This window comes from Silene latifolia, chromosome 3 (assembly GCF_048544455.1).
Source record: "Silene latifolia isolate original U9 population chromosome 3, ASM4854445v1, whole genome shotgun sequence".
Taxonomy (NCBI): domain Eukaryota; kingdom Viridiplantae; phylum Streptophyta; class Magnoliopsida; order Caryophyllales; family Caryophyllaceae; genus Silene; species Silene latifolia.
In genome coordinates, this window is record NC_133528.1 from 147,963,293 (window position 1) to 147,975,790 (window position 12,498).

Below are 12,498 nucleotides of genomic sequence, written 5' to 3' on the forward strand. Positions count from 1 at the left end.
ACAGCCAATGTGTCTGAATTGTTTCGCAACAAATGATGTAGTTAGAATGTTATTCTAAAGCCTTGTAGGTGATACCCAAAACACAATCCTATAAACCTTTCGACAACGGATACCAAAAATCGGGGCTCCGCGCCCGGGAGGGCGCGGCGCAACGACTAGTGTAAATAAAATCCTGGACAAGAATACGCCTTTCGTGCAAAATACTGCAATTTTTGTCGGTTTAACCAGGAAACGCGTTTTTGAGCATCACAGTCTTTACATGCAATGACACAAATCTCATGACTCTTCAGAAAATTTTGCAGTTTCATAAACATATATGGTCTCTTAGCAGGAAACAAATTGCCTTCCACATCGCGTCGTTTCCGGTTTCACAAACAAAACATGCTTCTCTCTATCATATAGTAGTACTGCCAAATTAACAGCTGTATTAACAGAAGAATTACCAGAAAAAAAATGCCTGCATCAATCAATAGATGAATAGCCGATAAATTAGTCAGTAATCTTCTTGGCACCGAGAGCAAAGAACTCTGTAATAACTTCAAGAGGCATGCCCTTTGTTTCCGGAACCTTTAGAAAGATGAACACCCATGCAATCACAGCAAACACGGCATATATTCCAAAGACGCCAGCGATTCCAACAGAGTTGAGAAGCAAAGGGAGGGTGTCGGTGACTATAATGTCACTTATCCAGAAAGTAAGGGCACAGATGGCAATGCAGACACCGCGGACTCTAGTTGGGAAAATCTCGGCACAAAGGATGTTAGGGACGGGAGCAAAGGCCATCATAAAGAAGCAGATGTAGAGTAATAGTGAGACTGTCGACATCACTGCGTGAACTATGGAGCTTGTTTCGATGAGGTTTACGAGGACTAAAACAAGGAGGGATAGTATCAGTGGAGGAATTGTGGTTAGCAGCAAAGTCCTGCCCATAAATAAAATTTAAGATCGAAGCGGTTAGCAGTGAAGCCATTTGCCAAAACTACAGGGATTACTACAATTCAGTTTGCTCATAGTAAAAACCGACTAACAATGCAGGAATTCAGGAAATCCGTAAAAAGACAAACAAATGACTATAACACGCGAAAGAAGATATACCTCCGTCCAGAAACGTCCATAAGCCTCATAGCTACAGCTATGGAAGGAAGCATGAGAAGAGCTATGAATCCACTTAAAAGCAATGAAGCAGATGCAGGCTCAAGACCTAAGTTTGAAAGCATATCACTAACTCCGGCCTGCTGTAGAATTTGAGGCGTGTATGAGAGAACCCCGCTTATTCCTGAGAACTGAACCATACACATATATTTATGTCAGTATCATAGATGACAAAACAAAAATATATGCACAAACATTATCGATGTTAAATTCTAGACACTGCACGCCCTTAAAGCAGACATCAATTTAATGTGCAGCACCCTGTATGCCCTCCATCCAAACAAGGCCTATACGCATTCAGAAGCAATGAAAATGTTGAAACTGTTATTACGCCTCAAATAGCTAAATAATTAGATTACACCTAATGACCACGATGAAAATTGTGTCGATAATGCAGAAAAGGGTTATATAGATTAAAAGTAATGAACTCCTAAAAGAGCTGTTTATTACCTGCTCAAGAAATTGAATTCCAATACCAACAACTAATGCGCGTCGAACACCAGGCTCCATAAGATCCCTCCAGCTACTTCCTCTACCAACAGATTCTGAAGGGTGAGCCATGGATGGTCCAATCACATGTTGGTCGGTCAGCTCCTTAGGTGGACAGACCGCAGGTTGACTCACTAAGGCAGCAGCCCTGAAAGATTCATTCTCTCCAGTGACATCGCCACCAGGAACTGATACTATAGATCCTCTCTTAGAATCAGATTCCATTTCTTGATGAAGATAGATTCTCTTAAATCCTCCTCCTCCCTTCTTCCCGTTTACACCCTCATTCTCGGTCCATTGCCAAGCCAATTGCCAACCACCACCAATGCCACCACCGTCGACAAAACTACCGCCTTTGATACTGCCAAACATGCTACCACCGGGAGTAGCATTAGTTTTTCCCATACTTGTTGTCTGACGAGACATCAATGGAGTTTGTATGTTCTCCTCATCACGAACATAATCATCATCATCATCACGAGCGTAGTCATCATCATCATCTCGATGGATATTCTCCACATCCCACTCTTCGTTTTTGGTGTCCTTGCCTCCTGTACTAAACATACTACCGAAATTTAGGAAGTTGCTCCCTTGGTCTGGAAGCCTCTCATGTACACTACCAAAAAGGGTTACTAGGGGATCCACCAGTGGAACATTCGGGTTTTGTATGCTTCCATGACGAGATGCAATCCCTAGCATGCTCTGGCCTGTCACGGGCCTGGCAACCCAAGTATGACCTTCTTCAGATCCATATAACTTGATCTCATCTTTAGCAGCTGCTGGATCATGATCATCAGTCAGGCCAGTGTCTGGCTCAATAATGTACTCCTCTACTGTTGCATCTGTTCCAACCTGGAGACCCTCGACGAGTAGAGCTAACTCAGCTGTTCATAAAACAACATGCATTTTGTATTATACTTTCTATCATGTCAAGAGGCATTCATGAGTAAGCTAAACAAATTGTTCGGTATGTCCAAAAGTTAACAACAAACATTACTCCAGTGCCTCAAGGCCCAAGGGCTCCACAAATGGCGGGATAGGAGGGGGTCAAATGTACGCAGCCTTGAGCCTAATTAACAAGGAGGATAGATTGTTTCTACATGGGTAATACTTCACAGTAAAGAAGCGCAGTCTGTTTATTGAGTCATTTTGTTTTATTCCATCATAACTTGGAGCCAAAGAAAATGCAGTCTTTGGCTCCATTACGAGTTGATAGAACAACAAGGTAACTGAAAGAAAAGAGAATGCTTGATAAGGGAACATGTACAATACTAACCAGAGACATCTTCCATTCCCCGCAATTGCTGAAGAACCTTTTTAGCCTCTGCCATTCGCCCTTTACTAACTAGCCAACGAGGAGACTCGGGCAAGTAGAATACAGCCAAAACGAAATAAAGAACAGACGGAATAACAAGAACGCCAAGCATCAATCTCCAGTTAGGTGTCTCAGCTAATGACATCCCGAAAACCATACAATACGATAAAAACATTCCAGTTGAAACCGCAAACTGAGGAAATGTGTTCAATAAACCCCTTGTTTCAGTCGGAGCAGTCTCAGATATGTAAAGAGGAACAAGGGTGACAGCCAAACCACCCCCAAATCCATCTACTAGACGCGCCAAGAGTAAAACATAGATATTGGGGGACCATAACATTATCAATCCACATATAAAGAAGCAAATAGAGGAAAGAATCATCATTATTCGACGACCAAGCCAATCTGCAACTGATCCAGAACAGGTTGTGATGACTGTGGAACCAATAAGTGACATGGCCAAAAGTAAGCCTTCCATTTTCGGATCACTCTCCAAGTTGAATTCTTTCTTGATATATAACACTGCCCCTGCAAATATCCAAACAAACCCCCAACAGGAAACAAGTTTCGAGTTATCATCTCAACTGAGCTAAATTCATGAAATTCGAACATAAAATTTTAGTTCCTAACAAGTCTTAAATTTTAGATTTAGGAAATTAGAGCATGAAATAAATGCAATTGTCGACACAATTTTCTTTTGAGCCACACATTCATTTTGTGACTAAAGCAGGGTAAGACTGTGTACATCCGATTCCCCCTATTTTGCAATTCGCGGGAACTCTTGAGCCACTTGGATAAGGTAGTTGTTATTGTTGTAAGTTATTAAACTTTTAAGAAACTACAACATAAATCTACGCAATTTTCATCTAGTGTCACATCATCATTGTGTTGCTAACACGGAGATAAGGCTACATACTTCCGAACCCCTTACTTGCAACTTGTGGAACCACTTCGATAAGGGGGTTCTTATTGTTGTAAAGTCTTAAACTTTGCAAATTGGGGAATTTTATATTCAAAAGAACTGATAAAAAAGCTCCATAACAGTTAATCTACAATATTGGGAACAGAAAAGACAGCAAGGAAACAAAAGCTACCAAATTTATATATAAAAATTGCAAAAAAACAACAAAAGTACCAGCAATTGTAGCATTATCCCATCCTTGTAGAAAATTTCCAATTGTTGCAGCAATTGCAACCCACACTGCTCCACCCATTTCCACCCTCAATGCTTGTTCACCTTCTTAATTAAACTGTCAGAAACATCAATATCACATTAACAAAGAAAAAACAGCATTTAATTTTACGATAAGTAAACAAATGATTGGGACGGATGGAGTAGTAAAAATCGAGATTGATTAATGAGAATTAGATAACAACTCGAGAACTAAAATCATATGTTCAACAAACACTCAAAAATACAGAAATAAAGTGAAAATTTACATGATTTAGCAGAAATTTGACGGAATTAAACAAAATTAAACACAACCCAGATAAGATAATTGGAATTTAAGAAAACCCAGATGAGAAAGATGCAATCTTTCATCAAAATATAACAACTCATCTAAGATAAGACAATCAAATGTAAAATCTACAAATAATAATATTAAATTATTCTAACCTCTAGGAATTAATTACGTGGCTAATTATTGTTCTTCCCGCCCCAACATAAAACACAATGATTGACAAATTAGTCAGAGAAATCTAATATTTAATAATTTAAGTTGATTTGAACCAAAAATAATTTAAGTTTATTTACAATATTATTATTATATGAATATATTTATGTGATATTCTTAAACTTGTATGAAATTCACAGGTTATCTGAATTGTGAAGTATCAGCAGATTGTCAGCCATTTGGTGACCTGGATATCAATCCCATATTTAATGTAGAGCCGTACAATTGTTTTATTTGTTACATCATGTGATTTAATGAACAGAAATTTTAGAATAAGACGGTCTTACACCATTAAACGATTTTTTTTATAAAACAATTTATTTAATACTAATAAATAAGTTGTCCTTTTGTATAATGGGTCCGTTTCACAAGGTGAGACCGTCTTACGCAAAAAATTACTATTTAATTAATACTGTTTATTTTGATAAAAATGTGTGTAAATGAAAATTATAAATTATTGTTGGTATGATTGGGAGGAAAATATGTTTCACTACACTGGCTAGTGGATCAACTAGTACGGAGAACCATGGAATTTTGCTTTTTAGGAAATTGGCTGGGGATATTCAAACAAAAGGTATCCTATCAAAAAGATAACGAAAGGTAATCTTATTTTTATTAATTATTTTTATTAATTCAGAAGACAATACTCAATCGAGATTAAGTCACGTCATTTGTACAACCCTTATTTTTATTTTATTTTTTTGGAAATTCAGGTTATGATGGGTCCCGTTAGTGTACAAAGAATTTATTTCTTCAAATCGTGTGCCAATACAAAAATGCGACAATTTTAGTCTTAGAATGTTTTTATGAAATAATTACATACAATAGGAATAAATGAAATTAATTGCATGTAATCGGAATGAATTACATAATTACAAAATTAATAATTAGATTATTATAATATAAATGCAAATGAAAAAATTCATCAAAAAAACATTCATATCGACCTAAATACATACCCGTGCAATTTTGCACGGATTTAAAACTAGTAAATATCTTTATAAGTCGATTTTACGTGAATGTTACTCCATTTATTCAACTTTTATCACCTCGCTTCAATATAATACTCCTTACAGACTCATATATATTGGAGAAGTGGGGGTGATAAAAGTTGAATGGAGGGAGTATTGTGAAATTTGGTGGTGGTTTATGTAATTGTCCTTATAGAATATACTCGGTAATTATGAAGTGAGAAATAAAACGTATTTGAAGGGGTACTACTAGTATTATTAATACAAATGTAGCGTTTTGGTATAAAAATTACGGTGATCACATTCACATAAATTTTCACTGAGAGATATCAAGTAGAAATAAGATAATTCAAGACGAAGCACATATTTCCAATGATCCAATTGATCTTGAATAGACATGAAAGTGGTGGAGGTACTAGGAGAGGATTAGGAGGGGCGCTCGCCTTCACTAGATGTCTGGATTGGATAATAGAATTTGAAAATTTTAGTTACAATTTTCGAGTTGATGTTATACTCCCTCTATAAGAAAGTGTTCTTCCTATTTCTTTGATATATGTAAATAGTATTTTGTTGAAATGGGAAGAACATAAGTGTGTAGAGGAAATATTATTTTTTGTTAATCTTTGCTGAAATTTTTCGTTCTTACCAAGTTTAAATTCTAACTCTAACACCCCATTCAATAATTTTTACCCGCGATTAGGACTACACTTAACACTTCCAACTAAGTCGGAGTATAAATCCTAACCTAATGATGCGATTAACCGATCACGAATTGTGTCGCTTATACAAGTATGGAGTATTCCACATCTCGTTTTCCTTCTTTGTTTTTTTGTTGATATAATCACTTTCCTTCTTTGTAGGGACGTAGAAGTGTGTGATAGACTGATAGTACGTGACTACCGACCGACCGACGTAGCCCAACTTGTGTCAAACTAATTGTTTTTTGCCTACAAACATCCGAATTATGTAATAGTTTTAGTATGACGATACAGACCATACAGTTTAATTAATATTTGTGTGGATGGTGACAAAATTAATTAATTCAAATTAAAATAATATGGACGAAGCTAGCAACGGAATAAAGATTTAAAATTAAAATGATCGAAAGTATAAAGAAAAGCATCACTCTTCAATTAGTTGACTGTTTGAATCTTTACTTTCTAAACAAGATCTTTAGAGTTTAAATATCATCACTCATTATTTTTGAGGAAAAAATGCAAAATCAAACATTCTTTTAGTAAAAACAAATCCGATCCCCTTCCCAAGTAAAATCCTGCGTCAACTCCTGTAAAATATAGCTAAAAATTCAAAATTTGACTTAAAAAATATAATAGCAGTAGAGGTGATCATGGGCCGGGCCAATGCGGGCTTGAGCCGGGCCTTTCTAATAAAAACGGCCCATTTTGTGGGCCGGGCCGGGCCAAGTGCGTGGGCTTATTTAGCAAGCCCAAATCCGGCCCTTATGGGCTAATGCGGGCTTTTGGGCCTAAATGGGCTTTTCGGGCCCTAAAATTTACGACTTATCCTAGGAAATAATTTGCGCAATACCTTCAGGTACAACTTTTAAAATATACATAGGGTATAAAATTGTACAAAATATGATGAAATGCATATGAATTGCTCTCTAAAATAAAATAAAAACAAACATCGTCACTTTAGAATGATTAATCATGCATTCGTAGATATGATTTATATTATGTATACCTTGTTTTATAAATCTAAAAAAATATACTTGAGTTTGTAAAGAGTTGGGTATAACTTTAACGCTACTTTAATAGGTTTTATTAGAAAAAATATTCATTATTAATAAATATGGGCCGGGCCGGACCAAAATTAGGGCCAAATGCTTGGCCTAAACCTGGCCCCAAAATATTTTGGGCCTTTTTAGGCCGGCCCATGGGCTGTTTTGGGCCAAAACTAAAGGCCCAAACCCTTCAAAAAAGCGGGTCGGACCGGGTAGGGCCAATAGGCTTGAACCATTTGATCAGCTCTAAATGGATAGTGATAGGGCGCCACCGGGTGACGCCCAAATTGGGTGCCACCCTCTCACAACAATTGTTTATTGAAGGGGTCCCCACTCACCCCATGTGAGAGGGTGGCGCCCAAATTGGGTGTCACCCGGTGGCGCCCTTTCATTTTCCGCTCTAAATAGCAGGGTAGACTCCTAACATAAGGAACAATTTATGAAAATTTTATGGATCCGCCAAAATCGATAAAAAGTCTTTACTTTTTCCGTTTCAATCATTCTTTTTTCTTTTATGAGTTACATTTTGATCGTGTTAGCTGAACTAGAGGTGGCCAAAGTAACGGGCCAGTCCGGCCCGACCCGCTGCATGAGCCTCCTCTGACCCGACATGTGGTTTGCTTTACTCATCCAATATACCTGGTCGGGCCTGGGCTTGCCATATCAAACCCGTCCCGCCATTTTAGGAAAAAAATATAAAAAATAATTGTAACTAGGCCCGCCCCGCCCTCTGTGCGCCACAGGCCTGGCCCGGGTCACACCAGCAGCCAACCCGACCCGGCCAAGCCGTCCCCTCCAGGCTCCAACGGGTCAGTTCAGGGCCTGACTAGAGGAACCCGGTCCGCCCCCAAGTTAGCCAAGCCCGACCCGCAGCTGAACCCAAATCATTTTGGGATCAAGGTTCTGATGTTGTTGTTGTTGTTGTTGTTGTGAATGATATTTTAATCTAAGATAAGCAAATTACTATTTGGAGAAAGGGAAAACTTCTTATTTTGTTTAGATTTTACTTTTTATTATTTACTATAGTTAATATTTATTTTAGATTTTTAAATTACTAAGGTGTATAATAATACAGAGTACTATATTACATCTAGGTGTCATTGGTTGCCATTCGGAAACTAATTTTCCATGACTTTGCAAAATACATGAATTGGACAAACCTTGTTTGAGTGACATTCAGGAATTGAATTCCTACGAGTGTTTTCAATTACATAGGAGGGGCTAGGTAATTAAACTCCTCTATCATGAAAGAATTGGCAACGCCTAGAAAATTACAATTCATGTGATTTCGGTAAACAAATAACCTCCATTTTTCCAATTCATGTAAATTTCCAATTCACCGACTTTCAAAGGAGAATGGATCCTCTCCATTTATTTTTCTCGATTTCCTTTCCATTTCCTCTCTTAAACTCATTTAATAATATTTTTCCCACAAAACCTCATTATCTGTTTATTTTTACCCATAAATTTTGAGTCGTTCGATGATGCCAGAATTCAATCTAGACCATTGAAAGGAAATGACCTCTCCATTTCTTTTTAGGAAATGGAGAGAAACTCTCCTCCTTTCAAAGGGACAACCAAACAACAGTCTAATCGACATAAGAATTTCAGATTTCTCATAGTTAAATATAGAGAAGGCATAATGCCACTCCAAAACTACTAATACTACTCATGTTTGTGAGGCGATAAATGACCAAATGGTCCTTGTTGTCATTACCTATTTACACAATGTACCATATATTAGCCTACAAAATCCTACTTATATCAATAGGTGGATTATACACCTGATGTATTACAACCAATTCTATAGTTTTTGAGCATTATAATGAAATTTTATAAAGTTTATGAGTTTATTCACTTAAACGTTAAGCTCTAAAAAATTACAATAAAACTTAAAAACATTACATATAAAATTAGTAAAATTTGAGTTTTGATGGAAAAAAAAATTAAAATCTAACTAATAAATTTTAATAAGCTTAAAAAAAATACAAATATGCTCAAAAACAAAAAAAGTTTGAGGTAATAAGCTCAAAAAATATACATATATGCTCAAAAACAAAAACAAAATTGGAGGTAATACATCTCATGTATGTTGCTTTTTTTCTCTACTTCTATCTATACCACCACTAGCTTAGTCTTTTTTTATTGCTAAAAATAAGCCCACTTGCTAGCTTAGTCTTTTTTTAATTGCTAAAAATTGGTTTACTTCCTCTTACTTTTTTTTACCTTGGTTGTTCCATCAAAAGTAAAGGGGAACATCAAATAAAAATGGAGAGAGTAATATATTTAGGATGTTGATTTTCGCAGTACAATTTTTACTCACGCAGTACACCTTTTCCCAAATTACCCCTCTCATTTCCCCTTCCAATTTTTACACCTCTAAAAAAGTGTACTGCACACAAACAAGAAAAATACGAATACCAAAACAACCACCCCATCCCACCGCCCAACCACCCTATTCCACCACAGATCTTCCCATGTGCAGTCCCTCTCCCACCGCCGGCCGCCGACAAACCACTGAAAGCCTCACTACCATGGCTGCGCTACAACCACCCACACTGCTACTCGCGCTTGTCCTGCCACACACACGCCGCCATCACTTACGTGCCCTCTCCACTCGACGCCCTACACCCACGTCGCCACTTCAAAGAAACCCCCCCCCCCTCCTCTCTCCCCCAACCCCAACAACCAACCACTGGCCCCAAGAAATTATAAACCCTAAAAAACAAACCCCAAATTTTAGAAATATGTAAAAAGAATGGTTAATTTTATCAATTTATGAATCAAATAGTTGGTCTTCAATCAAATTAGGATTGTTATCAAATAAATTTGATAGATTTGAGATGTTGAAGTTGTTCCGGGTGTAATTCCGGAGCAGGATTATGACCACTTAAGCTTGTAGAATGACGTCGTTTGCTTGTCTCTTCCTTTCGCTCTCTCCTGTAAAGATGAACAAACTGAGGGCTCGGCTTGGTACCGAGCGTACTCACTCCGACGCTCAAGTCAGTAAACTCAAAAGAGATAAGTTGTGTGTTAACTTGGCAAGTTGTATTGTAGAGAGATAAGGGAGTTTTATACCAGATTATTAGGTGTTTTTCGGATAGTTTTTGGATCCTTTTCTCAATGAGAGAAGTGGAGTATTTATAGACTTTCACCTTTTGTCGCGTAGTGGCCAAGTGGCTAGCAGGTGGAAAGACTGTCTTACCCTCGGCCGAGGGACCCATGGCAGGCCGGCGGGCCTGGTTGACTCCATGCCGAGGGGACTTGGATGTGAGTATGCGGATATGCCTCTCGGCCGGCTAGTTGCCGGGACCGAGACCCAAGTGACGGGCCGACAGGCTATGTCGGTTAGGCAGTCTAATACGTTGACTTGTTGTCTTTTGGCTTTGACCTTGCTCAATGTGTTGACTCGGTCAGCGGGTGCAGAATATGCCCCATCAATTTGCCCCCAGCGTAGTCTATGCCGTGGTATGGACCTTCGATGAGTGTTGAGCGTATTCTGCGCATGTTGAACTTCTTCCTCGGCTTGGTTCTGTTCAGGCCGTACCATATCCCCCCTCCACATGGTTGTGTAGTGGACATCCAATGTGGAAAAGAAAATGGCGCTGGCCGAGACCAAGGTTGAGGATGTCGTGTGCTTTTGATTGCCCCGGCCGTCTTCGCTAAGCTTGGTTGATCAGGCGGCCGTTGGCAAGTAGATACCAAGGAGCGTGTCGAAGAAGATTTGTCCGTGTGTCGATTGACATTCCGTGGCTGCATGCTCGACACGTGGCCTGGTGCTGATTGGTGGACGCTTCATGGGCTTTGCTCGATTGGTCATTGAATGGGCTTTGCTCTATAAATAGAGCAGTTAGCCCCTCATTTTGGCCATCAAACTTCATTTTCTCAAAAAATTTCCTCTCTCTAGTTTTTTTTTTCCGAAGAAACTTTTCTCTAGTTTTCGAAGCGTTACTCGGCGTAACACTTTCTTCAAGGTAAACAAACAAATTCTTCCCCACCTTTTTACTTGTTAATTAACTGTTGTCACCATGTCTGCTGCTGATGCTCTTCCTAGTACACTACAAGGAAAACACGGTAAAGTGACGGACGAATCCGTCACTATATAGCATTTCCCGTCACAAAAAGCGGGTTTGTGACGGATTATCCGTCACAAACCGTCGTCACTATATATGGTCACAAAAAGCGGGTTTGTGACGGATAATCCGTCACAAATACACCTGGGACGGATTTGTGACGGCTAATCCGTCACATAGTTTATCAACAGTGACACGTGTAATCCGTCACAAAACTGATTTTTGTGACGGAATGTCCGTTGCAAAATTGATTGTTTGTGACGGAATATCCGTTGCAAAACAGTTTTTTGTGACGGACTATCCGTTGCAAAACAGATTTTTGTGACGGACTATCCGTTGCAAAAAAGATTTTTGTGACGGACTATCCGTTGCAAAAAAAGATTTTTGTGACGGATTTGTGACGGCTAATCCGTCGCAAATCAAAACAAACATTTTTAAAAAAAAGCAGGTTTGCTATCGGCCACAATGCACGTAGCATTGTTTGATAAAACCCGCAATATACAAAGAACCCCGTCGACCGCAAAGCGGGAATATATGTCAAGTCGACCGCAAAGCGGGAACCAATCAACAATACGTTTTAACTAACACCAACACCGAATCATAAAGTTAAAGGTTGTCTTTTATAAATAAAATCTACCATAATTAAGTTAGTGGTTTACATAAACTTCATCAAATCTACCAAGGTTCAAGATTTGATTTTTATTTAAGAAACTAAGAGTTTACCTAATCGGGGTAACGTCGACTACCAAATGGATGACCGTCATCCGTGAAATCGTCTCTACCAAATGGAGGCGGGCCACCTGAGCATGTAGGGGGGGGAGGGGGAGTCCATCCATACTTCTCGAACAAGAACGCCTCCATGCTATCTCCTTTGTACTTTTGGGTCATCATCTCTCCCTCCATCCTACCGATTTGCTGTCGCAATTGTGAATTTTCCATTGTGACTCGAGAAAGCAAACTAGGTGAGTAAGAAGAAATCGAGTGACGGGCAAGCCTATTAGCTGGAGGATCGTACAACTCGGTGCCGTGACCCCATACCCCACACGCGCATCTTCTCATTATAGCCTCCTTTGGCGAG

The 12,498-nt window shown here is 38.8% G+C and overlaps 1 protein-coding gene across 2 annotated transcripts; it reads right to left on the minus strand.

Annotated features, from left to right (window-relative positions):
- Positions 1 to 285: 285 nt before the first annotated feature.
- Positions 286 to 4,855, minus strand: LOC141648373 (monosaccharide-sensing protein 2-like). Of its 2 annotated transcripts, none has more exons than XM_074456976.1 (6): positions 4,575 to 4,855; positions 4,092 to 4,206; positions 2,918 to 3,484; positions 1,603 to 2,525; positions 1,096 to 1,283; positions 286 to 922 (listed from the first exon to the last, which is right to left on the minus strand). In XM_074456976.1, exons 2-6 carry the CDS (start codon positions 4,168 to 4,170, stop codon positions 490 to 492), a joined length of 2,190 nt encoding a protein of 729 aa, XP_074313077.1. In that variant the 5' UTR covers positions 4,171 to 4,206; positions 4,575 to 4,855; the 3' UTR covers positions 286 to 489. The 2 variants fall into 2 exon arrangements, with proteins under 2 accessions (XP_074313077.1, XP_074313078.1); XM_074456977.1 differs by lacking the exon at positions 4,575 to 4,855 and adding an exon at positions 4,397 to 4,524.
- Positions 4,856 to 12,498: the final 7,643 nt, after the last annotated feature.

What these genes read in the sequence shown, in the direction of transcription:
- LOC141648373 (XM_074456976.1), bottom strand. Translation starts at nt 4,170, where the DNA reads ATGGGTGGAGCAGTGTGGGTTGCAATTGCTGCAACAATTGGAAATTTT. An exon ending in GGATAATGCTACAATTGCTG is followed by an intron (nt 3,485 to 4,091) that starts GTACTTTTGTTG and finishes GGATATTTGCAG; the next exon opens with GGGCAGTGTTATATATCAAG. An exon ending in GAATTCAATTTCTTGAGCAG is followed by an intron (nt 1,284 to 1,602) that starts GTAATAAACAGC and finishes TGTATGGTTCAG; the next exon opens with TTCTCAGGAATAAGCGGGGT.